The sequence below is a fragment of the Molossus molossus genome, unplaced genomic scaffold (genome assembly GCF_014108415.1).
Source record: "Molossus molossus isolate mMolMol1 unplaced genomic scaffold, mMolMol1.p scaffold_m16_p_22, whole genome shotgun sequence".
NCBI lineage: Eukaryota > Metazoa > Chordata > Mammalia > Chiroptera > Molossidae > Molossus > Molossus molossus.
In genome coordinates this window covers 19,541,643-19,565,778 of record NW_023425358.1, presented here as the reverse complement: position 1 = coordinate 19,565,778, position 24,136 = coordinate 19,541,643, and the positions used below count along the sequence as shown (strand labels likewise).

General features: G+C 50.1%; 1 protein-coding gene across 3 annotated transcripts in view; it reads left to right on the top strand.

Moving 5' to 3' along the window:
* Positions 1-11,337, top strand: part of DEPDC5 (DEP domain containing 5, GATOR1 subcomplex subunit) — a 111,527-nt gene extending 100,190 nt beyond the window's left edge. For all 3 annotated transcript variants that reach the window (XM_036276559.1, XM_036276558.1, XM_036276557.1), the window contains 5 exons: positions 2,501-2,670; positions 4,082-4,253; positions 7,518-7,578; positions 10,362-10,444; positions 10,611-11,337. In XM_036276559.1, coding sequence (XP_036132452.1) covers positions 2,501-2,670; positions 4,082-4,253; positions 7,518-7,578; positions 10,362-10,444; positions 10,611-10,903 — 779 coding nt within the window. In that variant the 3' untranslated portion in view covers positions 10,904-11,337. The remainder of the gene's footprint in view (positions 1-2,500; positions 2,671-4,081; positions 4,254-7,517; positions 7,579-10,361; positions 10,445-10,610) is intronic.
* Positions 11,338-24,136: the final 12,799 nt, after the last annotated feature.

Genomic DNA, 24,136 nt, shown 5'->3' with positions numbered 1-24,136 from the left:
CTGGGGTTCATCTTGTTTGGGACTCTCTGTGCTTCCTGGACTTGTCTGTTTCCTTCACAAAGTTAGGGAAGTTTTCTGCCATTATTGTTTCAAATAGGTTTTCAATTTCTTGTTCTCTCTTCTCCTTCTGGCACCCCCAAGATGCAAATGTTGGCACGCTTAAAGTTGTCCCAGAGGCTCCTTACACTATCCTCATTTTTTTTTTTTTTTTTGATTCTTTTTTCTTTTTGCTGTTCTGATTGGGTATTTTGCTTCTTTATATTCCAAATTGATGGTTTGCTGCTTGGCTTTACCTGCTCTACTATTGAATCTGTATAAATTATTCTTTATTTCAGTTAGTGCCTCCTTCATTTCTGAATGGTCCTTTTTTATGCTCTTGAGGCCCTCACTAAGTTCACTGAGGTTCTCACTAAGTTCATTGAGCATCTTTATAAGCAGTATTTTGAACTCAGCATCTGTTAGGTTGCTTATCTCCATTTCACTTAGTTCTTTTCCTGGAGTTTTAGTCTGTTCTTTTATTTAGGACCTGTTTTTTTGTCTCCTCATTTTGGCCGCCTCCCTGTGTTTGTTTTTGTGTATTACTTAACGAGAGGTATGGGGCTCCCTGAGACCAGACGCTTCTTGTTTGAAAGACTTTAGGAAAACCTGAAGCAGGATCCAAGACAGGCCAATCCTATGGTAAAGAAACTGGCAACAGCTTGGGTGGACCTGAAAGATGGGTGGGACGGGGCCTCAGGGAGTCAGCAGGGTGGGGCAACCAGTGTGAGCCAGGTTGCTGGAGTTCCAGCTCTGGGGCTGTCTGCCGCCCCCAGGAAGGGCTCACCAAAGGAACAAAGGCCTCTGACAGCAGGTCTGTTCAGGAGAAAGCATCCTTTCCAGCTCTCGCTCCAGTGCCAGACAACTCAGTTCTTCCCCATATGTCTCTGGTGCCTTTCAAGCTGCCTCCCCTCCAAGCTTAGAGGGAGTGAGTCCAATAAGTCCGTGCGTGGGCCCTTTAAGGAGCTGCCTGGGGCTGCAGCCTCCTCAGCCTCTCTGAGCCTCAGTTCCTGCTGGTTTTTCCAGCCAGAAGTGATGGGGATTCTCTTCCTGGCTCTGGAACCCTGAGCAGGGTGCCTGGTGTGGGACGGGGACCCCTCAGTCCTCAGGAAGGACCTTTCCAGCTGAGGTGTCCTTCTTTTTCCACCACACGTGGGTGTGGGACCAGCCTGTTGCCCCTCCACCCCTCCTACCAGTCTCCATGCGGCTTCTTCTTTAATTCCATAGTTGTAGGATTTCCATTCAGCCTGATTTTTGGCAGTTTTGAATGATGGTTGTTCTGTAGTTGAGTTGTAACTTTGATGTGGTTGTGGGAGGACACGATACCATGCTTACCTACGCCACCATCTTCTGACCTGGAAGTTTTGAGCAACACACGGTTGATGGAACAGGGCATTAAGCTTCATTATGAGGTTTCATTTCTTGAGGAAAGATTATAGAACTGTTGCCTTCCTGTGTTGAGACCAGAAAAGCAAGACTTCCTCCAGACTGTGGTCTAGGCTGCTGGTCCAGTTGTCCCCATTCATGGGTCCCTGGAGTCAGATCAGGGGTCAGCTGGCTGAGGTTCTGACTCTAAGATCTTGACCAAGGATTTTCCTCCTTGGCTGCTGTTTCCTCATCTGTAAATGAAGGGGTTTACCTCCTATGGCTTAACTGGTCAAATCTGGCCTACCATCTCTTTGTTATTTATTTGTTTTATAATAAATTTTATTTTTAGAGCACTTTTAGGCTCCCAGCAAAATTGACCAGAAAGTATACTTTCTATGTACTCCCTGCCCCATCACACACACAGCCTCCTTTATTATCAACATCTCCCACCAGAGTGGGAAAATTGTTACAATTGATGAACTTACATTGACATTATTATCACCCAAAGTCTGTGGTTTACCTAGGGTTTTGACAAATGTATAATGACATGTGTCCACCATTACAGTGTCATATGGAACAGTTTCACCACCCTAAAAATCCACCTGTTTTTGCCAGTGTGGCAGAGTGGATTCAGGGTCAGGGCACAAGACTGAGTTTTGGGGTTGATCCCCAGTGGGGGGCATATAGGAGGCAGTCGATCGATGTTTCTCTCTCACATTGATATTTCTAGCTATCTCTCTCTTCCTATCTCTAAGAAATCAATAAAAATCCATCTGTTTTTATAAATAAAGTCTTATTGGACCACAGCCAAGCCCATCGTTTGCGTGATGTCTATGACTGCTTTTGCACTATAAAGGCAGAGTTGAGCAGTTGAAAGTCTCTATAGGAGACCAGATAGCCTGCAAAAGCTAAACTGTTTATTATCTGGACCTTTACAGAAGTTTGCGACCCCTGGACTAGATGATTTCCCAGAAGCTTCTAGAATCTGTGATTTTTTCCTATTAGGTGATTCTGCAGTTTCATTTCTGGGTATTTGTTCTTCCTCCTCATCCCACTCCTTTTCCCTCTCTCTTGGGGTCCCTCTGTGCTGACATAGCTGCCACTGTCCCGGAGCAGAGGACTGTGACCCTGGACGTGGATGTGAACAACCGAACAGACCGGCTGGAGTGGTGCAGTTGTTATTACCATGGCAACTTCTCCTTGAATGCAGCGTTTGAGATCAAGCTCCACTGGATGGCGGTGACGGCTGCAGTCCTCTTTGAGATGGTGAGCACCTCCGCTTGTGGGTGGGGCCTTGGCTCACCTGGCAGAGGGGCACAGTGGATGCTTAGTAGCAATTCGTGTCCTTTGTTTTTTTTTTAAAGTTCATACTTCTATTACCTTTCATCTAGATTATTGAAATTACCTTTTTAAAAACATTCAGGCATAATAACAAATTCAAGCAGCCAGAATGGGTGTGACTCAGAACTTCTCAACCTTGGCACTACTAACATCTAGGAACATATAACTCTGTTGTGGGGGGCTGTCCTTTTAGGATGTTGAACAACATCCCTGGCCTTTACCCACTAAATGTCAGGAGATCACCCACCTGGGACAGCCAAAAGTATCTCTAGATATTGCCACTAATCCCCCGGGAGTGGGAGCATGAATATCTTGTGCACTACTCCCCTGGAGAGATTCTCACCAGGGAAGCATTCTTAAGGACCAAGTTTAAAAAGATGCCCAGAAGTCTCTACTGCATATTAATTATTATTTTGAGGCAGTGTCCAAAATTGTTATGAATTAGACTTCATTAGGATAAATATTGCATAAAATAAAAGCATCATTGACTAAATCTTAGAAATTATTTTGGTCAAACAGAGAGCTTGGTTTTTGTGTTGTTGTTATACTGTAGTTATGAGTATTCCTGGGAAACTAAGACTGGTCCCCTTCGGTTGTAAACAATTGTATTTGTAGGTTTTTGAGAGAGCATTGGACACAAATCTCATCTGTATGCAGAGCCACACTCATCAGCTTTTAAATATATCAGGTTTATGATTAAAAGTATCTTAAGAACATTGTCACTGTTTCCTAAGAAAATGTTATTAATGGGAAGAGTTTCCTTTACGCCCTAGTAACTTTCATTCTCGGTCAGCCTGCAGACAGACAGTCTTTGGGAGTTCGCCTGGGAGCAGCTCGCATTCCGCCAGGTCCAGGCTTATCGCTTCTGGCCAGAGGCCACCACACTCATCTTGCACCCTGCGTCATGACCCACTCAGCCGGCTTGAGTGCATTGTTTTCCTACTCAATACTCTGGACTTAGTAAATATTTTATAAAGGACAAAATTAGGACTTAACCTCTATCCTGTGACCTTCTTCCAACATCTTATAGAATGAGAAGGGGTTTTAGGAGGCAAGAAATAGCTCTTTCCAGTCTCTTCCTCCCAAAAGAAATAGGGAAATTGCAGAAGCTTGGGCAATGAAGAGGAACTGTGTGCTTAAACTCACAGATTTTCGGGTATTCATCAGGTTAGACTGTGTGTTTTCCTGCCCAGGACCAGCTTGGAGCAGTGAACATTAATAAATGAACATGCCAATCAACATGCATAAGGTCATCCTGGCTGCTTTGCTCCTTGAGCAGTATTTTCTCTTGTCTGAACCAAGTTGGCAGTGATACTGTTTCTTTGCTTTCCACCAGGTCCAAGGTTGGCATCGAAAAGCCACCTCTTGTGGCTTTTTGTTGGTCCCGGTTTTGGAGGGTCCCTTTGCGCTGCCCAGTTACCTGTATGGCGATCCGCTTCGAGCCCAGCTCTTCATCCCACTCAACGTCAGCTGTCTGCTCAAGGAAGGCAGCGAGCACCTGTTTGATAGTAAGAGATACTCCCCCTGGGGTTCTGTCTCCACGAGTGAGACCTCCTCTTCCCCCAAGGGCACCTCTAGGTGTCTAATCCACATAAACGACTGTGTTGAGGGAGCCTTTGGACAAGGGGCCAAAGGATCTGGATTTTAATTCTCATTCTTCACTTAGTGGCTGGGTAATCCTGGACAAGTCACTTAATGTCTCTGAGCCTCAAGTTCCTAAAATGAGGGTGGCTAGAGCTGTTTTGCAACTCAGGAAGACCCTCAGAAGGCCTGGAACAGAATAGCAGATGGGAGAGGGTGTGATACTCTGTACGTCACAAGTGGCCCAGGTACTCTCCCCACACTGTCCTGTCTATGCTCTGGCCTAACTGGTTTGGGCTGCAGGAATTTGAACCTCACAGGAGGCTCGAATCTGCTGTTCCATGCAGAAATGCTAAAAAAGGGAGACATTGAAAGCAAAACAGGAAACAGTGACCTACTGTGCAGAGCTGTGGGGTGTCAGCACCTGGGACACTGCACGTGGCTTGTGCCCTGCATCTCAAGGCAGATGGAACAGGAGGAGCTTGTAGGAGGACATCAGGAGCCAGACAGAGCCCTTCCCTTGGAACAGGGTTGTCGGTTGCTGTTCACCCCTAATCCACCAGAACTTTGAGGGTAGGTGCAGGACAGATGGAAGGAGGCATTTTCACACAGCACCAAACTTTTTATCACCAAGGGTTCATTGCAATGAACGTATAAGTAGCTCCTCCAGAGCTCTGGGTGAGCTCACAGATGGACTTTTTAAATCCAAAAAGCTAGAGTTGCTGCTAATCTATTAGGAGCGCCTTTTCGTTTCTTAGATGTTGAAATTAACAACGTGAAAGAAAAAACTTCAAATGTAAGAGAGATGCTTTCTTCCTCTGCCCTTGTAAGTCTGTGTCATGGTTAGTGGCCCAGAGGGTCGGGGAGACCAAGCTAAGTGTCCCTGTGCTTTCCCTGTGGCAGGCTGCACCCAGGGTAGAAACAGCTTTTGTTCCAAAGGCCCGCTTGTATATTCTTTGGTTGTATCTTGGAAGACGTTTTGTTATAGAGACAATGTTTTAAGTGACAGTTAGGATTCAGGCAAGCCCCACTCTTTTTTTTTTTTTTTTATCCTCACCCGAGGACATTTTTCCATTTTTTGTACAGCTAGAGTGGGAGGGAGAGAGGGGAAGAGAGAGAGAGAGAGAAACATCGACGTGAAAGGGACACATCGAGTGGCTGCCACCCGCACGACCAACCAGGGCTGGGGACAAACTGCAACCAAGGTACATGCCCTTAGCGGGAACTGAACCCGGGTCTGTCTGGATCGCAGGCCGATGCTGGCCCCACTCTTTATCCTTAGAGTTTATAAAGTACTTCTCTCTCTCTCTCCCTCTCTCTCTCTCTCTCTCTCTCTCTCTCACACACACACACACACACACACACACACACATTCTTGTGTGACCTCACAGTGTGGCTGATACAGGACCCTTTTTGCAGCTCTGAAATGCCAGATGATTATGTTTATATCTGATGATTTTAAGCCAGGCACAGTCTCTTAGTGCTGTTTTTAATATGGTGAGGGGATAGAGAGATCATCCCCACACCATCAGAGACTCTTCTGGGGTTTTCTACCTTCACGGTAATAGCACAGGATTGCTCAAGGGACTGGCATTGTAGGACATTTTTATGTGAGCTGATCATGTTCCCTGCCAGTTATAACCCAGTCATCAAGACCAGCATCCTCTGTTGGTTACCATGGTTACAGTTGAACAGGAGTCTTAGCTTCAAGGAATGAGGACTTGAATCTAAAAATCGATTTTCTCGCTTCTCTGCTGTTTCTCTTCCAGTTATTCCCCTTCTGATAACAATGAATTTAAAACCTTAAAAATCTGACAAGAATCTGCTGTGTGTGTATGTTTTTCTATTAAAGCCAAAGTCATTTTCTCCCTTGCTCTTTCATTGCCCAGAATCCTCATATCTGTCCTACATAGAAGATGTCAAGTGTAGAAGGAGTAACGAGGACACTGCAGGCACCCATGGCCTTTGGGATGTATTGTACAGTTGTTGCTCTAGCCCTCGGCACCTCTGTCCCAAAAGTAGCCCAGGCCCATGGCCTGTTGCTGTGTGACAGGCTGCCCAGCCCTCCCACCGCCTCCTTGGTCCTCACAGCAGCCCAGCAGGAGGAACAGAAGGAGCGAGGCTGGAGCAATGAAGTGGGCACTGGGGGAGGGTGTGTTCCTGCCCTACCCTAGCTGATCACTTTTCCAAAATAATTTTTGTATTATTTGCTTCATTTTCCCTACCCCTAAAATGGAGCGTATAATATTACCTTTCTTTATAGGGAAATGGAAGATCAGCGATAATAAAAACTATTTTTTTTTTTTTTGCCCTGGCTGGTTTGGCTCAGAGCTTAGAGCATCAGCCCACAGACCAAAGAGTTGTGGGTTCAATTCCGGTCAAGGGCACGTGCCTCGGTTGCAGTTTGTCCCCGGCCCTGGTCAGGGTCATGTGCAAAGCAGCCAGTCGATGTCTCTCTCTCTCCCTCCCCCTCTATCTGAAGATAAATGGAAAAATACCTTCTGGTGAGGATTATAAGTTTGTGTAGGTATATGTATGTATATTTTTTATTTGATCCTTAGGAGTAGACAACATGCATTTAAAGCCTCTCTTCTGTTTGCACTTGAATATCATGCGACTTCCTGCTTTTGTCATAGGAGGTCATTGGAGTCTTTTTGTTGTTGTTGTTAATCCTCACCCAAGGATATTTTTTCGTTGATTTTTTAGATAGAGTTGGGAGGGGGACATCAATATGAGAGAGAGACATCGGTTGTTTGCCTTCCGCACAACCCCAACCAGGGCCAAAGATCGAACCTGTAACCCAGGGACATGCCCTTGACCAGGAATCGAACTCATGACCCTTTGTTCCACAGGCCGACACTCTAATAGCTGAGCCAAACTGGCCAGGGCTAGAATGAGGCTTTATCGCGTTCGGTAGCCCACGCTGGTTTCAGAGGACTCATATTCATCCCCCTTCTAGATCCTGATAGGGCTTAGGGGAAGGGATGGTGAGACTGTATGACTGTCCTTTTCTTTAGGATGGCCCTTCTTGGGGTTGAGGCTGGTCTTTCCAGAAGTAGGTAGTATGGAAAAGCAGAGCCTATGACCAAGGGGTAAGAACTGTCTAGAGTAGAGAAGGGTGCAGAAGGCCAGACCCAGGAGAACTACCTACCTTGGGATCACAACTGAGCATTTATTCTTTTTCCTTTCAGGCTTTGAACCGGAAACATACTGGGATCGAATGCACCTGTTCCAGGAAGCGATTGCACACAGGTTTGTCCCTTAGCAATGGAGAATAGTGGCAAGGCATTCTCGTTTGTCTTGAATAGCGGTTACCAAAGCAAAACCCAGTTTGTTTCACTTGTGGGGAAACAGGTCTTGTCCACCAATGACAAATTTGCTGCTTATCTCCAGTAGAACCCTGGCCTTGGTTTCAAAGATAAGCATTAGCTCTCCAATTCCTGTGGCTGTTGTTTTTCAGACCTGATATCTGTCGTCTTCCAGTTGAGGGGAGAGCAGAGAGCTCCCTCCTTAGCCTCCAACAAGACCCTGAGACAAGCCATCCAGGAGATGACATGAAATGAAAAACTGAAATTTGTCAAGAGTCCCTTGAAACATGTTGAAAAGACATTCAGTGGTTAAAAAGTGATAGATAAGACAGTAGGTATTCACTGGCACTTACGTATTCCAGGGAAAGCCTTTCCTAGGCTTAGCTGTCCATCTCTCAGGCCAGTACAGTTTCCTTCTCCAGAATACTGCTAACTCGGTGTCCAGTTGTTGCTCCTTGTTAGTCCTGGTGTAAGCGAAGCCTCCTGCTTCAGATGCTCCTGCTGCAGCCTTCAGTGTCTTGTCTCCTTATTCAAGCACCTTCAGCTACCACCGCGCCCACTCTGCACACCACAGGATGAAGCCCAGACTCCCCGTCCTTCCCTCACCCAAGTCGGCCCCCGCCTTAGACCTCATGCTGACCCTTTCTTCTTAGACCTTGCTCTGATGCTCAGTAAAAGCTGTGGAATGAGGGCCAGGGAAGCTGGTTTTCTCCTTCCAGTGGGAAGGGTGCCGATTTGGGGAAGGAGGTCGGGGGAACAGTGGTTGGTGGAAAGGGCACTGATGTGGGAAGCAGACAGGCCTGGGTCACCTCTGCCTCCACCAGCATCTGGCTGGGGAACCTTGAACAAGTCCTGGAACTGCTCCACCTTCATCTTCTCCCTCCTCACAGGGCTGTTGGGAAGGTTCTCTCATCTTCCTGGCACCTAGTGAGCCCTCAGTAGACAGAAGTTCCTATTAGGAGGACTCTAGTCGGCTGACAAGTTGACTGTCAAGTCTGACACCACTCACCTGTGTCATTGGGCAGCCACTGCACCTTGTTGGCTGGATGTCACTTGGGATGTGGCCTTTATTTGTCAAATCTGCTGTTTTTCACAGCATCCTCCTCCAGACCCACCTTAGTCCAGATCCCAGTGAGGTCTTCTGTAAACTAGCACCCTTTCCTCCTCAGTCTGCTTTTCCAGCCTCCAGTTTCCTCATGTAGCTCCTGCCCAGTCCCCATGTATCGCTGCTCCAGACTGCTGTGTCCCTTCATCTAATCCTCCTCCTTCCCCATCTAGACCCTCTCCCGCACCTTCCCACCTAAGACCCACCCCCTTCTACACCTGTCAGTCTTGCTTCACAGGGATCCCAGGTCTCCCCACTCTGAATCCCTCCTTCCATTTTCCCAGTACACCCTGTCCATGTATCACACTAACTTAGGGCCCCTGGAGAGCAAGGGCATGCATTTTTCTCATTTTTGTTCCCTCCACCTGGCCTAGCAAAGTGCCTTGCCCAGAAGAGTTGTTCAACATGTCACTTTTTGCATAGGGTGATGCTCTAGGGGGAATGTGGCTCTGAGATGAAACATTAGCCTCCATCTCAGAAGGAGCTAGAAAAGTGGCCAGCTCCCAACTCTCCCTCCATCTCTGTGTGGGCTGTTGGCATGAAATTAATACATCCCCTTCCCAGGGTCTGGAGCCCCCTGTCCTCACTTTGATCCTGAGTGGACAGTGAGGGGGCTGAGGACCATGTGGTTAAATTGCCTTTTTAAAATGAAAGGTCCTCCCTGTGTGACTTAAGGAAGAAACGAGGCAAGAATCTGGTCAGGAAATGACCTTGATTGAAAGTAGAGAGGAAGAAAGCAAAACCCAGGACTGTTCTTACACAGGACCGAAGCCTAGATGATGGAGCTTGCGGTGCATGTTGGCCTGTCCATTTAATGTGCGTATCTGGCTTGATGTGTTCTTCAGTCAGTAATCACCACATGCCAGTGTAAAGCTGGCAGCTTAGGCCCTGTGACACAGCACCTCCCTGAGTGGAGAGAGGCATTTTACCTCCTGTTGTTCTGCTTGTACCCCTGCCTTCATAAACCCCTCAGACTCAGGGCAGGAGCCACAGCTATGAACATGTCCTTTGCAGCACTTAGCAGGGAGAGTGTAATAAATGGGCTTTATGGAAATAGAGCCAGGAATAGAACAGCCATAGATGAAAAATGACCCCTCCTGCCCATTCCAGAGCGTAGCGAAGCAGAGAGCCCCAGATTGGTGCTCCTCGTGTTTAAGAAAAGGATTTCAATTAAGATACCTCATTTCACTTCAGAACCTTTATTGAGAACTTACTATGTGCTTGGGGTGGGAGACGATGAGGAAAGGGAGAAAGGTGTAGCTAAAGAAAATAAAGATTAGGACCATTTTCTGGAGGACACTGGGTGGGCACCGTGGGAAGGTCTGACGAGACTGGGGGTGTGCCGAGAAGGGGGCAGAGGTCAAGGCCGGATGAGAAAGAATGCAGCAGGTGAGGGCTTTCACCCACCTCAGGGATGAAAGGCGGCTTGGGGGGGATCTGGTGAGCCACGACGAGGTGAAGGTTGAGATGCAGCAAGCAAGGACAAAAGTAAGCAGCCTGGATGTTCCACCTTGAAAGAGATCTTTCCAGATCCCTTTAGACCCAGCTGTCAGAGCCCCGTAGCCACACTCCCCTTGACCCTTAGAGGCCCTAATCAGTCTGTCTTCCTTTCTTTCCCTTAGGTTTGGGTTTGTACAAGATAAATATTCTGCATCTGCTTTTAACTTCCCGGCTGAGAACAAACCTCAGTACATCCACGTTACAGGTGAGGCGCTCCAGGCAGAGCGTGGGTGGGTGGGCCCTGTGGCAGGAGGAGCTGGGCCCTATGCACAGGGTTCTTCCCTCATACCAAGCCTGTGGCTGCAGACCCCCCCCCCCGGCCAGCCCCGGGTGCCCCCTGGGGCTGTGACACAACCCCCTTTTCTTTTCAGGAACAGTGTTCCTGCAGTTGCCCTATTCCAAACGCAAGTTCTCGGGGCAGCAGCGGCGGCGGCGGAACTCCACCAGCTCCACCAACCAGAACATGTTCTGTGAGGAGCGGATCGGCTACAACTGGGCCTACAACACCATGCTGACCAAGACGTGGCGCTCCAGTGCCACGGGGGATGAGAAGTTTGCCGATCGGCTGCTGAAGGACTTCACGGACTTCTGCATCAACCGTGACAACCGGCTGGTCGCGTTCTGGATGAGTTGCCTAGAGAAGATGCATGCCAGCGCCCCATGAGACCAGGCTGCACTGGAGTCAGAGCGTGGGGAGGGTTCCCGTCTTGCTATTGATATTCAATAGGATCAGTCAGGCTCTGGGCATCAGGTGGCAGTTTGCCACTGTCAGTGAGTGGGGGCCGCTGTGCTGCTTCTTCCCCACTAGCTTTCTTCCACTCGAGGAGAAAGATTTTGGGAGCAGCTAGCGCCCAGAGCGGTGGGAGACTCAGATGGCCCGTGGGAGGGCTTCAGTACTGGGGAAGGGGACAGGCAGCCCCCATGAATGTCCTCAGAGAGGGGGCGGCTTCTTTGAGCACCCTTTTCCTCTGCCATCCATGGGCTACTCAGAGCAGAATCTGCCATTTCCCACTAGAACTGTGCACAGGATGTAAGATAATTTTGTGAAATAATGTACCATAGGCTCACACCAACTGTATATACCTGTACATAGCAGAAGCTGGAATAAAGTGCCATATGTGGCATCCCTGTCCCCAGCCTGGTTTCTGGCAGCAGCTGTCCCATCCTCAGTGGACAGTTGTGCCCTGTCTCTGGGGCTGTAGTGGCCAGTGAGCAGCCACGGATGGCGAGGAGTTTAGAATTTACCGTCCTGGAGGGTCTGGCTGTGGGTCTGCTGAAAGATGTCTTTCCACAGGCCCATGGGCCAGAGCAGGAAAGTTCAGCCAGGCCTGGAGGACACACAGCCCTAGGGAACTGCGGGCTTCTACGGTCACAGGTGCATCTTGCTAAGAGGATGATCCCAACTGGGCCACTCAGACTTCATGCATGACATTCAGAGAAAAATCAAAGGAAAGCCACGCTTAATGCTGACCAAGGTTTAGGGCCCACTGCTTAACAGGGCAAGACTCAGCCTGGTGCCTCAGCCTTAGCGGCCCGCCCTAACCTTCGGGGGTGGGGTGGGGTGGGGTGGGGCTGCCAGCCAGAGGGGAACCCGGCAGTTACCAACACTTCTTCCCCATCTCCACACGCTCACAAGCCCTGATGACTGACCTTACTAGCTTGGGAATCGCCCTGGCTGGTTTGGCTCAGCAGTTAGAGCGTCAGCCCGTGGTCCAGAAAGACCCGGGTTCGGTTACTGCTAAGGGCACGTACCTTGGTTGCAGTTTGTCCCCGGCCCTGGTTGGGTCGTGTGGGTGGCAGCCAGTGTGTGTGTCTCTCTCACATCGATGTTTCTCCCTCTCTCTCCGCAAAAATGTCCTCAGGTGAGGATCAAAAATAATAATAATAAAGCTTGTGAATCCATCTGCTTCTTCCCAGGCCCTTGGCTGCCACTCTCAGCCCAGACCTCTTTGGTCCTCAGCTTCCTCCTGCGTGGCTGGGAGGGCCTCTCAGTTGGGCTCCGCTTTCACTCCAGGCCATTCCCCACTTGGCAGTCAGCATCTTTTTGAAAAACCCGCCACTTATTTAGAACCCTTTGGTGGCTTGAAATTCAAAAATCTTAGACAATGTCTCGCACAATCTGGTTCTTGGCCGTTTCTCCAGCCACCGGGATCTGCAAACGCGGTAGCTGCTCAGCGCCTTGCACACACTGTTCCCTCTGCTAGAACACTCCTCTCCACGCTTGCTGACCCCTGCTCGTCGTCCGTCGGCTCTTAGCTCACGTCACTTCTCCAGAGAGGCACAGTGGGATGCCCTGTGACATCTCCCCACAGCACCTTCTCCCACAGCGCTCGGCACATTGACACTAAGCGTGGCAGAAGCGTGCCTATTGCATTTATCTCTGTTTCTGAATGTGCAGATGGTGGAAAAGTGGTTGCTGGCTGAATGGGTGGATTGAATGAGTGAACTCTGAGCTTGAGGGCCGGGCACTGGGTGTTACATCTGAATCTCTCCCCAGCTGGGTTCCCAAGTTACTTAGTGGAGGCTGTTTCTTCTTTAGCTATTGATGCTGCGTGCAGATTTTGAGAACAGGTCTGTTAAGATGTATGAATGTGTATAGGTTGATTACTGGGGTGGAGCAAGTTCTTGATAAAAATCCATTTTCTTTTCCCTTTTCATCTTCCCTTCCCTCAGACAAATCTTTGCTTCTTTTGCCCTGGCGGGTTTGGCTCAGCGGTTAGAGCGTCAGCCCGCAGACCAGAGAGTCCCAGGTTCAGTTCCCGCTAGGGGCACATACCTCGGTTGCAGTTTGTCCCTGGCCCCGGTTGGGGTCGTGTGGGTGGCAACCAGTTGATGCGTCTCATGTCAATGTTTCTCTCTCTCTCCCTCCCTCTCTCCCTCCTGCTCTATCTGAAAATAAATGCAAAAATGTCCTTGGGTGAAGATAAAAAAAAATCTTTGCCCCTTTCTAAGCATCACTATCCTTCAGTTATACATGGGGAGGCTGTTTCCCAGGGTGATTGGAGGATCAGAAGATAGATGTATGTGAAAGGACTTGCAGCCAACAGGCAATACATTCAGTGGCTGCTCGCACAGTCCCAGGCCAGGATCCCGTTCACTGTGAGCTGAGATCCCAGTAGCCTGCGTGTGAGGCCAGCAGTCGCCCCTGCCCTCTTCCCTCTTGCAAAGACGACTCAGCAGAAGAAGGCCCAGAGAATGACTTGGTGGAAGAAGAGGCAACTGACAAGTTAGAATGCCGGGTCACTATCCTCAGAGCCGGGCCTGAGACATGCCCTCGAACCCCAGCTCCCCCTGCCTTTCTCCCCTCTCTGACCAGTACCTCCCTCCACCCACTTGTCCAAGCCAGAATCTGGGACTCGGACTCAGTCCTCCCCCTCCATCATCACCCAGTCCTCCCACATATCCCTCCTGCCTGTTCCTCATTCCTGCCCACCTCCCTCCATCCCTGCTGCCCAGGTGCAGAGCCCGGCCCTCGGGGTGTGTGAGTGCGTATTGCAAACACGCAGACGCAGAGACGCGAATAGCCATTCCTTGGGGGAGAGAAAAACGGGGCTTGGGCCCAAGAGGACCAGGGTTTGACGTCCAGCCCTGCCATTTCTTAGCTGTGACAACTAGGGATAGTTCTGTCTCTCGAGCCTGTTTCCTCACCTATGAAATAGAATGACGTGGCCCGCCTTTCTCCCCAACCCTCACACACACACACACACACACACACGCATGTACCCGCGCACTCGTGTGTTGCCCTTCTGTGCTTGTGACACTGACCTACTGGCCAGCCCGTTTCAGCTCACTAGGTCCAGAAATTCTTCTGAAACACTTCAGTCAGTGGGAATTGCATGAATGAGTTGGTGAAATTGAGGAGGCAGGGCCCAGCACGTCGGAGGGACACATAAACTATAAGGAAGACCTTGACGGGATCACCTGATCTTGCTCCCCAAATCAAATCATGGAAGGCACTTACTCAGGTTGAGAAATGAGGCCATCAAGGCCAAGACACGTGCGTGACATGCCTTGGGTCACCCCAGTGTGAGTGGAGATGAGTGTGGTCCAATAAGACAAGCTTTAAAACAGAGGGGTTCTTGGAGATCTGTTCCAACCTTTTCATTTTCTCCCAGATAAAGAAACAAGGGTGCCCTGGCCGGTTTGGCTCAGCGGTTAGAGCATTGACCTGCGGTCCGGAGAGACCCAGGTTCGGTTCCCGCTAAGGGCATATACCTCGGTTGCAGTTTGTCCCCGGCCCTGGTTGGTCGTGCGGTTGGCAGTCACTTGATGTGTCCCTTTCACGTCGATGTTTCTCTCTCTCTCTCTCTCTTCCTCTCTCTCCCTCCCACTTTATCTGTGCAAAAAATGGGAAAAAATGTCCTCGGGTGAGGATAAAAAAAAAAAAAGAAAGAAAGAAACAAGGGTGCCTGCCTCTCACTCTAGCTGGAACCCAGGTCCCCTGGCTCCAGGGTCCCCAGACCTTTCTAGGCAGGTGGTTGCAGTCAGCAGCATGGTGGTAAGAGGGCAGGCTCAGGAGGCAGGTGGCTGGAGTCAGATTCCAGTAGGGCCCCTTGCTAGCACGTGACCCTGAGCAAGTCACTGCACCTCTCAGAGCCTTGGTTTTCTCATCCGTAAGATAGGACAATAATACCCCCTCACGGGGCCATAAAAATCCCATGTGAGGAGGTGGGTAAAGAGCTAAGATAGGCCTGGCCAGTGTGGCTCAGTGGTTGAGCACTGACCCATGGACCAAGAGGTCGCCGGTTAGATTCCTGGTCAGGGCACATGGCCAGGTTGTGGGCCCAATCCCCAGTGGGGGCATGCAGGAGGCAGCCAATCGATGTTCTCTCTCATCGATGTTTCTATCTCTTTCTCCCTCTCCCTTCCTCTCTCTCTCTCTAATATCAATAAAGGAAAAAAAAAAATTAAAAAAAAAAAAAGCTAAGACAGTGCCTGAAAGGTTGTGACCCCCTCCCTAAACAGGAGCTGTTATGATGATGGGAATAACTGCAGAGGGCCAGAGTAGACAGGGTGGTCTTTAAAGAGGAAGTAGCTTTGGACCTTGTGGGATGTGTAGGAATCAGAGTGGTCAAGAGGCGGAGCCCACTGTCTGGACTTGGGCTGGAAGACTGCTGTCCTCTAGCTGCCACGGTCCTTCTGCTTTTTTGGGTCCTAAGAACCTCTGTTCAGAAGTATGTTCTGTTGGCAGAGGCACCCTGTTGCCAAGAGCAGTAAGAAGGGCCCTCTGACCACATTGCCCTGGCTGCTTCCTTGCCAAGGAGCCAGCTCTGGAGACAGTCCTCAGCCTTGTGGCTGTGTTCAGGGTCACACACAGGCTCAGGTCCACCTGGGGCAGCACCGGTCAGCCTCCCAGACTTAGAAATGAGTCTGGGGTGAGGAACCACATAAGATGTAGGATGCGAAAGAACATGACGGGAAAAGAAATGAGATAGGGTAACATGTCCCTTTACCAAAGGAACTAGAAAAAAGCCAGAAAGGCCTCAAAACTGGAGAAGTAGCTGTCATAGTCCCCCACCCATGCTTCTCCAATGCTCCTGTGTAAGAGCTCGCCCAAACCTCAGCTTCAGAGCCTTCCCCCAAGATTCTGGTTCAGGAGATCGGGGACTCTGTGTGTAAACACACACTCCAAGTGGTTCTGCTATCAGGGGTCCATTTGAGAAACCCTGCCTCGGAGTCCTGCTCTGGGCTTCTTCCTGCCTGCTTCACACCCAGTTCTAACTGGGAACCTGAGTCTCAGACCAAAGCAGACGAGAAGCCGCACGCCGGAAGGCAACACAGCAGAGGCAGAGAACACGGCTGCAGCATGAAATGATGACTGACGGCTCCATGGCTGTGGGAGCAGATGGAGAGCTTCAAGGCCCACCCAAGACGGAGCCGCTGGGCCAGGAACTGCCAAGTACTACACTGGATAGGCACAGAAGCCCGTGTCTTCTTTGTAGGAAGAGACCCATCACAATAATGAAAATGGAAACTTCAGGTATTACAAGGAAAAAGTACAGTTGACCCTTGAACAATGTGGGGGTTAGACGTGCTCCTCCCCCCACAATAAAAAATCCACTGGATAATGTCAGTCAGTCCTCTGCATGTGCAGACTCCCAGCCATGGTTTGTTGAATCCATGGATGTGAAACCCAGGATACAGAGGACCAATCGTATATTGATTGAAACAAATCTGCGTGAATGTGGACCTGCTCACTTCACACCCAAGTTGTTTGAGGGTCACTGAACATGATACACACCTGAGACTAAGGGAACCTGTGAGACTTTGCTAAAGTGGACGGGCAGTGGTGGGAGAGAAGGCTGAATAGAAGCCAATTTACAGGCCTCCTCTTTTGCCCAGGACGTCAGGCACGTGAAATAATAATGGTCGCTCCGTTTTCTGAGTGTTTCCTGTATTCTGAGCATGTAGCAAACTTTACGCGGTTTCCAGAGAGAGGTGAGTGTTGTCAAGTGCCAGAGTGCAGAGTGACAAACAGGCCATTGTTTGGGAGCCCGGAGCTAGCCTGGGCCCTGGGCGCTTGTCACTGGTGGGAGCCGGGAGACGGGGAGGGCACACATTGCTCACCCGTCAGGCTTTGCTGGCTCCAGATCTGGGTAGAACACAGGTTTAAATACACCCAGCCCGGCCCATGTGGCTCAGTGGTTGAGCGTCGACCCATGCACCAAGAGGTCACTGGTTTGATTCCTGGTCAGGGCACATGCCCAGGTTGTGGGCCAGATCTCCAGGGGGGGGCATGCAGGAGGCGGCCAATCCATATTCTCTCTCGATGTTTCTCTCTCTCTTCCTCTCCCTTCCTCTCTCTCTAAAGTCAATAAAGAAAAAAGTTAAGACATAAAATAAATAAATACACTCAGGCTCTGAGGGGGCATGGCTGCCTGGGAATGACCCTCCTTCCTCATCCCCTTTCTCTTCTGGGAGCCAGAACCCTGCTCCCAGGTTCACCTGCCATGTCTTCCTGGTGACCCTGCCATGCTCCTGGAACTGCGCTGAGCCTGGGGGATCGGTGTGAGAACCGGGGAAGGGCTTTGAAATGTTTTCAGAGCTGAACTCCTACACCATCTAAGGTGGGGGTCCCTGCTGTTTCTGTCTGACTTTTGCACCAATTACCTGTGTGATCCTTCGCAAGTCCGTTTACCTCATTGGACCTCAGGTTTGGGGGTGGGTGGATGATTGGTGTTTCTTCTGCCTCCTCTAAGGGGTGAAGATCCGATGACGTCAGATCTGCAAGGGTGTCTGGGTGGCACAAAACACCCTCTAGCTTGAAGTCAGCACTGTGAACGCTCCCCTGACGAAGGCCATGAAAACATTGTTTCAGAAGTGCCCGGAGGTCCACCAAGAACGGGGTACACTGCCCGCTAGACTGAAACTTGGGGAGGGAGGGAACGAAAGTGCCTTTGTATCTATATTACTTTCATATGGCCCCCAAGCATGTGTGCACCCATTGCCCTGCTGGAGCCTGAGGACAGCCTGAGGGAGGCGGGTGGGTGACGTACCCCTGCTTCTCAGAGGAGAAACCGAGTCTCAGGGGAGAGGAGGGACTTACCCAGGGCCAGGGAGCACACACATGGCAGAAGCAGGATTGAGCTCAGGGATTCTCCACCACAGGGCTCTTTCCCTGGAGAGAAGGAGCCAGGGAGTGGGAGAAAGAAGCCCATTGTGAGTGGTTTCCACGGTGGGCAGCCGCACCTGGGAAGAAGGGAGGGCAGGGCTTGGGGCCTGGGCTTGGGGCCTGGGCTCCCTGCACAGTGATGAGGGCCAATCCACAGGCCCTCCATTTCCCAGTCACCACACTGGCCGCCGTTGGTGGTTGGCACAGGAAGCCAGGAGCACTCCCAGGGTGGTCTGACACACAGGATGTGTCTCACCTCAAAGCAGAAGTGAAACGGGGCATACTTCCCTTGCAATTTCGGAGGCAAGTCAGACCATACCCTTGCCACTGTCTCCTGGAGGTTTGAGATTGAGGAATGACAAAGAGAAGCCAGCCTGGTCTGGGCATCAACTCATGTCCACCTCCCACCACACACATCCTGGGCAGCAGCTCTTCACACACATCTCCTTGGCCAGCATCCATATGATTGGAAGATACTGTTTCTATCAGGTTCAGGGGTGGGGAACCTTTCTTTTGCCAGGGGTCATTTGGATATTTATAACATCATTTGCAGGCCATACAAAATTATCAACTTAAAAATTAGCCTGCTAGCCCGGCCAAAGTGGCTCAGTGGTTGAGTGTCGACCCACGCACCAAGAGGAGCCGATTCGATTCCTGGTCAGGGCACATGCCCAGGTTGTGGGCCAGGTCCCCAGTGGGGGACATGCAGGAGGTGGCCATTTGATGTTCTTGCTCATCGGTTTCTATTTCTCTCTCCCTCTCCCTTCCTCTTTCTCTAAAATCAATAAAAAAAAAAATTAGCCTGCTATATTTGGCATGTGATGTTAGCTGGTACTGATTTTGAGGGCCTTATATGGCCCCCAAGCCGGACATTCCCCATCCCTGGGAGATGGCCCTTTATAAGTCCCCTGTTCTGAGCAGAATTGCAGCCAGCCCATCTCCATAAGAGGGAGATTCATTTATGGTTTATTCACTCATTCACTGTTCTCCCACCAACAATATATTAAGAACCATCTATGTGCAGGTACGTGAGGGAGAAGGACCTGAACACAAATTTACACAGATCACTATTGTTATAGCTGTGAAATGATATAGTTGTAAAAAGTGCTCCAAAGGCCAAGGAGAGGTCACTGCAAGGGGTTAGATGGGGCCCCCAACCTAGTCCAGGGGTCAGGGAGGCTTCTGGGCATTTCTGATGGATGACAGGGTTTGCTAAGCTCTGAAGACCCTAAGAGCCTGTGATTGAAAAGAAGACTGGCCCTGGCCGGTTTGGCTCAGCGGTTAGAGCATTGGCCTGCGGTCCAGAGAGACGTGGGTTCGGTTCCCACTAAGGGCACGTACCTCGGTTGCAGTTTGTCCCCGGCCCTGGTTGGGTCGTGTGGGTGGCAGCCACTCGATGTGTCCCTTTCACGTCGCTGTTTCTCTCTCTTTCTCTTCCTCTCTCTCCCTCCTACTCTATCTGGAAAAAAAAATGAAAAAATGTCCTTGGGTGTGGATAAAAAAACACACACAAAAAAATGGTGGGACCGAGAGAGAGGGCTGAGGCCAGTGTGGCTGGAGAAGGAAGTAGAGACCGGACCACACAGAGCTTTGCAGGCTGCATGAGGGTCCTGCCTGTTTGACACGTCTTCAAGAGGAAGACTGTCTGGAAGGCTGGGTGACCTTGGCGAGTCTTTCTCTTCTCTCATCCTCAGTTTCCTCATCTTTCCAATAGGAACATGTTTGCCATCCTTGCAGGGTTGTTGAAGAGCCCTTAGGTAAAATGCTAGCATGGCAGCTGGCATGGTGGAGGTGCCCGATAAGTGCCCATTTGCCATTAGTCTAACTGTTATGACTGAGCCAGAGGAGGAATCGGGCCTCCTGGCCCAGCTTCCCCTCCAGCAGCTGCTCTGCAGTTCCTGTCTTCCCCCAATAGCTGCTTCTAGGAGACGTGGAGCCAGGTGCTGTCATCGGGACTGAACACATTGGCCCCAGATCCCACTTGCTCTCTGCAGAAGCATTTCCCTGCGGTCATCAATGCCCTTTGCCAGCCAAGTTAATGCAGCCTGGGAAAGGCTCCAGTCTATAGCTGTGGTCAGCCCTAGAAGCGGATGCCCCCCTCCCTCCTGCCAATCCCACAGTGCCCCTGGCTCTGGCTAGATGACCTAGTCTGTCTCTGCAGGCTCCAGGTGCCGTGCAGGTGAGAGGCAGGCGGCACAAACTGGCGGCCCTGGGGTTGATCTGCAGCAGGACTGCATTGTTCTGAGAGGAACCACCCAGACTCTTCTGATTCAGGGAAGAAATCCTCCAAAAGCAGAAAGAAGCTGGCATTGACTACGCGCATGCGTGGGGCTGTGCCGGGTGCTTCGCTTGCTACCTGACTTAGTTCTAGCAACAACCCCTGATGGTGGGTATTACTGTTGGCTGCCTTTTACAGATAGGCAGCTGAGGAATCAGTCACCAAAGGTCACCCAGCTAACAAGTGCAGAGTCTGGATTCTGCTCTGGGTCACCATCACGATGCCCTGCCCCCTGACCCTCTGTGGCAGCCTTTGGGCTGTGTCATGTATTTTTGTATTTTGTCCAGTGCGAGTTGATTTGTAGGAGCCCTGGATATGAGGTGGGCAAGCCTGAGCTTTGATTTCTTCATCGGGCAAGTGGCCGCAGAAGTGTCACAGAATAATCAAGCTGGAGCCACCTCAGCGATGGTGGCCTCTCCCCTGTTTACAGAAAGAAAACTGAGCCCCCAAGAGGGGCAGCAACTTGCCTGAGGTTATGAAGGTGTTCAGCAGAAAGCTGGGCCAGGCCAGACATCCTGCCGCCCCCTTGGGTGGCCTTCTTTCTCACTCTCCCTTGCTGGCCTCTGCACCTCTGTCCAGTCTTCACACATCAGAGGATCAGCCTGTGGCCCCTGGACCTCTTTTCTGCACCTCATTCCCCGGCTACCCAGTTCCATGATTCTAATTACCGTCTACGTGCCTGTGAATCTCAACCTGAGATCTCTAGCCCTGACCCGGCCTCTACACTCCAACCTGTCTGTCCAGCTGCCTTCTTGGCCTCTCCTTAGAAATATCAGAGGATATCAAACTGGATATGTCTAAAACACAACATCTGATTTAGCTGTGTCCTCCCAGCTCCCACCAAACCTGCTCCCCCAACTATCTTCTCCATTTTAGTCACTGTACCATCATCTCCCCAGTTTTCAGGCTGAAAGCCTTTGAGTTATCTTATCTTTCCTTCCCTCAACCCCTATAGCTATTCCATTAGCAAAACTATGTTGCAATCTGACCCTTCTCCCCATCTCCACCCTCATCTGATGCAGCAGCAACCTAACTGGTCCTCCTGCATTCTCTTTTGCCTTCAAGAATGTATTCTCTTCACAGCAATCAAAGTGCTCTCTTTAAACACAGAACATGTTGCTTGAAACTCTTTAGCGACAATTTAGGATGAAATCTCAACTCCTTGCCACAGCCCATGAGGGCTTCTGGAAGCCTCTGTCTCCATTCTCATCTCCTCCTGCTCACTCAGAATGATGCATCGCCTCCCCTTTCTGTTCCACAAGCACCCCAAGTTTGCCCCGCCTCAGGGCCTTTGCACAACTCTTCCCTCTTCTTGGAACCCTCGTCCCAAGATTGAGGCCCTGTTGCTTCCTCATTGTTAGTGTCACTTGTCACCTTCCCTGACCACCCTGTCTAGAGGAGTACCAATGACCCCTCTGCCTGTCACTGCCCGTCACACTGTCCTGTTAGCTCTCCCTCACAGCCCTTGTCATCACCAGAAGCCGTCTGCATTCTTTGCCCACCGAGCATTGTCTTTTCTCCTCGCGGGAATGTAAGTTCTGGGGCTGTTCCCTGTCCCTGCCACGTCCTCAGTGCTTACAGCAGTGTGCCTACCATGGTAGCTGCTCAGTGAGTGTCAGCTCACAGAATCACACAGGGACCAAGCGCCCGAGTTACCGATCAAGGTTGTGTTCCCGGACTCTCTTTTGTAGCATTTCTCTGTCCTATGACATCTTCAAGACAGTGACTTCTGTAAGTCTCTCACTTACCTGCCAGCTCTCCCACCAACAAGCTCTGTGACCTTAGACAAGTTACTGAATCCCTTTGTGCCTCAGTTTTGTCAGCTGTAAAATGGGGATGATAACAGTGTCCACCTCGGAGAGCGAATGTGAACATGAAATGAATGAATGCAGAAAGAGCCCTTAAAGCCGGAAGTGGGGCACAGTGAGCGTCCAGTAACATTTGCTCTATTATTATTTTTATTGTTATCACCGCCACCACCATCATCACCAGTTTTTTTAAATTGATGCATACTTGATATATAACATTATATTAGTTTCAGGTGCACAACATGGTGATTCAATATTTGTGTATATTGCAAAATATACACAATAAGTCTAGTTAACAGCTATCACCCGACTGACTCTGGGAAGAGGAAATTATTGTTTCCTCTCTGCCTTCAAGTATTGTTACATCATGCCACTTTGCCTGCTCAGTACCCCTCAGTGGCTTCCTAGGTCCCTTAAGAAAAAGACCAAATCCCTATAAGTAGCCTGTGAGGCCTGCACCTACCTCTCCAGCTTCATCTTGCACAACTTTTCCTGTTGCTTGACGCCCCCTGGTCACACGGGCCTCGGTTCAGTTCTTTATGTAATTTATGCTCATCCCATACCAGGGAAATGCCTGGAGTTTACTTACCCTCCTTCTTCACCTGGTCAATGCCTGTTCTTCATTCTGATCTCAGCTTGGTCATTATTGTCTCCGCCTCCCATGACCAGTGACTAGGGGACTTCCCTTATTTCACGCTCTCAGGACAACGTGCCTTGGTTATATCACTTAGTACAGTCATAAATTGCGTTTATTTCTTCCGATTGAATTAATATCTGACTTTTCTCATAGACTCCAAGCTCCATGAGAACAGAGACCAAGTCATTCTTTGCCCACCTTTGTATCTCAACGCTAGCAGAGTGCACATAGGAAGTATTCAATGAATATTAAGTGAATGAGGGAATGAATGAGAGGTGAGAAAGCGCTTGAGTTGCAGGGTAGCCCTTCAGGTCAAGCACAGAGACGCACTGAGAGAAAATATGCTGCCTGTGCATAACCGACGGGCCTGTCTCACCGGCCTTTGGCCATGGAGCAAGCACAGCCCCCTGACTTCTAGCAGGTTCCACTTGCTAACAACGTGGCCTGAGGCAGCCCCTGCCTGCTGTTCTGTTTCACAGGGAGCCTCACAGATACATGAGTAGAGAAAGCCTTTGCTCATCTAGGCTGAGATAAAAGCTGGATATAGCCCAGCTGGTGTGGCTCAGTGGTTGAGCGTCAACCCATGCACCAAGAGGTCGCTGGTTCGATTCCTGTTCACAGCAGATACCTAGGTTGTGGGCCCGGTCTCCAGTGGGGGCATGCAGGGGGTGGCCAATCGATGTTCTCTCTCATCAATGTTTCTATCTCCCTCTCCCTTCCTTTCTCTCTCTAAAAATCAATAAGGAAAAAACAAAACAAAACTGGATATAGCCCTGGCTATATCCAGCAGTTGGAGCACTGGCCCACGACTGAAGAGTCGCGGGTTCGATGCCTGTGAAGGGTATGTACTTCGGTTGCAGTTCTATCCCTGACCCTAGTTGTGTGGGAGGCAACCAACTGATGTGTCTCTCTCACATCATGTTTCTCTCTCTTTTCCTCCCTCTCTTTCTCCCTCCCTCCCTCCCACTCTATCTGAAAATCAATGGGAAAATATCCTTGAGTGAGGATTTTAAAAAAAAGAAAAAAACTGGATATAATCCTGGCTGGGTGGCTTGGTTGTAGCGTCATCCCATACACCAGAAGGTTGAGGGTTTGATTGCTGGCCAGTGCACGTGCCTAGGCTGCGGGTTCCATTGCCAGTAGGGGTGCTTGTGGGAGGCAACTAATCCATTATTTCTCTCTCACATCAGTGTTTCTCTCTCTCTTTCTCTTTCTCGAAAATCAATAAACATATCCTTGGGTGAGGATTAGAAACAAAACAAAACAAAAGCTGGCCCTAACGCTGGGACGCGATGGAGAAGTCTGCCTCACTTCCTGAGCTTGGCTGTCTCACTACCAGACACTTTCCTTCCCTCTTGAAATAGGGTGTCCTGGTGGTGGAGAGCGCCGTTCTGTTTTTTCTGGCTGCTGGTGTTTTCTTTCGCTGGCTGGAGCAGAGCTCCTTGCTGCTGCAGACCGGGCCCGTCCACCACAGTCCACGTCGGGACACGGCCGAATGAGGGAGTGTCCGTAAGCTCAGTCCGTTCTCAGACTGTCTGCCCTGCTTTCTGTGGTCAGGATGC